This window comes from Propithecus coquereli, unplaced genomic scaffold (genome assembly GCF_000956105.1).
Source record: "Propithecus coquereli isolate 6110/MARCELLA unplaced genomic scaffold, Pcoq_1.0 Scaffold119, whole genome shotgun sequence".
NCBI lineage: Eukaryota > Metazoa > Chordata > Mammalia > Primates > Indriidae > Propithecus > Propithecus coquereli.
Window position 1 is genome coordinate 685,899 of NW_012135969.1, and position 2,381 is coordinate 688,279.

A 2,381-nucleotide genomic window follows, 5' to 3' on the forward strand; every position below is an offset into this window, starting at 1 on the left:
ACTTTATAAAAATAAGCACCTGTCTTATTCTCCAGTTGCTTTCTAGCTAATTTTGTCCCTTTTCTTTTGCCAGTTGCCAGAGGCTCCACCCTCTGAGGAGGAAGAACAGGAAGCCTGGGTGAATGCCTTGCTTGGAAGAATATTTTGGGACTTCTTAGGAGAGAGATACTGGTCTGATCTGGTGTCTAAGAAGATCCAGATGAAACTCAGCAAAATAAAGGTATAGCTTTCCACACAAGAGGCTTGTAACTCTGTACTTGTTAAGTTCTGGAAGTTTTGTACCCTTATGTCCTAAGTGAAAATGACTTAGTTTAAGCATATAAGACATGAGGGTAGTAAGTCCTTCTCAGACAGCACATCTGACCTTGATCGCAGACTGCCCTTGGTCTTATGATTAACTGCATCTGGGGACTCAGTGAGTATTCCTGTTTAATTTTTTTCTTGTGTCGCCCTCGTTTTCCACTCTAGGTGATAATCCAGAATTTGGTTTGGAAAAATATGAGCTCTTGTAACTGATTTGTCTTGTATAATTTTGTCACATTTAAGTTAGAGACAAACTTAAATTAAATGTCCAGAGCCCACCCAGCCCCACAGTGGTCAAGGCCGCGTAGCGTACACACTGAGGAAAATACCAGCTCACTTAAGACCTCTTTCCTGAGCTGTGCTCGCTCTCAAAGCTGGGAAAGTTAGCGCCACACTCTAAATGTGTCTGCGATTGACCTTTACTTTTTGGCCAGATGGTGCTTTATTTTGGGCGCTCTCTTTGCTGAGGAAATGCTCCTGGTGCGTGTCCAGGCGCACTTGGAAGTGAGTTTAGCCTGTGAGAGTGTTCCTGTGACTGTCATTAATGGCTCACTTGCCCACAGAGACCTCGCTGAGGTTCCTTAAGAAGTAAGTTTTTGACCCAATGAAGACCCAGACAAGGAAGAGTCACTTCGGTCCCCAAATCTTCATTGAATGTTTACATGGTCAGTGGCTTAAGTCAGTGGCTCTGAATTTTTTTGGATCATAGATACCTTTGAGAGGCAGCAACCTTTCCCTAGAAAAATGCACAAAATTTTACTCATGATCGCAGAGTGTTCGAGGGCTCCAGATTAAGGAACTGTGAGCTACAGTAGAGTTAGAGAGCAGCTGTGGGCACGGGAGAGCTTCAGTTTGATTTCTGTCATTCCTTTCGGTAGAGAACAGAGCTGCTTCTGGCTTAGTCAAGCTCTGGCAAGCTCTGTCTGCCGTCTGCGGGCCAGTGTCATCCTGTCCCCAGCCCTGGGAGCAGGGCTGCCTTCTGAGCCAGGAGAGTGGATTACGAGGCAGAATTTGGGGCAGGGGTTTGCGAGTGCTCTGTTGATAGGTGTCAGCCTGTTTGGGCTCTTGAGGTAGGTTGAGCGTTGACCCTGATTCTACTAGCCACTTCCATGGGGGGATCAGCAAGTGGCCGTGACCCGCATGTTGGGGGATGAGCTGTCAGCAGCCTACCCAGAGCTTACTCGGCCTCTTTCCCTTTTTGGAAACGATGGCAGGCTTGAGTCCCCAGGTCAAGGCACATGGATGCCAGCCCTGCTCTTTTCCTGGAGTCAGTTTTGGGGAGACACAGATCTCCCCCATGAGCTGGTTTCCCTTGCAGGCCTGCCATACGGAGAGCTCTGAGCAGGAGGGTGGTGGCTCCTGGCAGCATGCAAAAGGAAAGCAGGGCATGCTTGAGCTCCAGACGCGATGCCGCTCCCCGTCACACACATTACAAAACCAGCTTGAGAGGTCCCGCCCTCCTCTTTGGAGCGGGAAGTCCGCAGAGCCTCTGCCCATTGGTGGAGAATGGTAGGATGAGGGAGCCTCCCTCCTCCCGGAGGAAGTTGAGAGAAAGTCTTCTATTTTCATTTTCTCCCTTTGCTGGTCATGGGGGCTTTTGTAGCTCACAAACTTGAACTTCCTTTTGTCTTCTGAGGTCAGAAGTACTAAACGGGTAGAATGGAGAAACTTTCCAACTACTGGCCTAGATCCAGCAGTGCCAGAGTTCAGAGGTGGGCACTGCGTTCCCTCCACTCCCCCCACAGCATGTCTCCACGCCCTCCACCCCCCACCCAAGCTTTTGACCCAAGACGTACCCTGAAGACCAGAGGAGACCCTGGCAACGGAATAAACAGAAGGCAGAAGGATATTACCAAATTCTGAAGCTGCTACCACCCCTGCCAAAAGAACTCTTACTAGCACCAAATAACCAAATACCCTTGGGAAGAGCTAAACCTTAAACCTAGTAGTGAGTGGGTATGGTCAACAGCCAGTCAAGAGCTGGCATGGGGACGGAAAAGTGGTGCCTGGAGGAGGCTCAGCTGCCCCCTGTGACACAGATCTCCCCACGTTTTGGTTTCCCTGGAAGGCCTGACATA

The 2,381-nt window shown here is 49.4% G+C and overlaps 1 protein-coding gene across 2 annotated transcripts in view; it reads left to right on the forward strand.

Annotated features, from left to right (window-relative positions):
- The window catches only part of TEX2 (testis expressed 2), a 133,107-nt gene that overhangs the window by 99,393 nt on the left and 31,333 nt on the right, over nucleotides 1–2,381 (forward strand). For both annotated transcript variants that reach the window (XR_001138240.1, XM_012662750.1), the window contains exon 6: nucleotides 74–220. Coding sequence is in view for 1 of the 2 variants with exons in the window: in XM_012662750.1 (XP_012518204.1) it covers nucleotides 74–220 (147 nt within the window). In the remaining variant the exon portion in view is untranslated. The remainder of the gene's footprint in view (nucleotides 1–73; nucleotides 221–2,381) is intronic.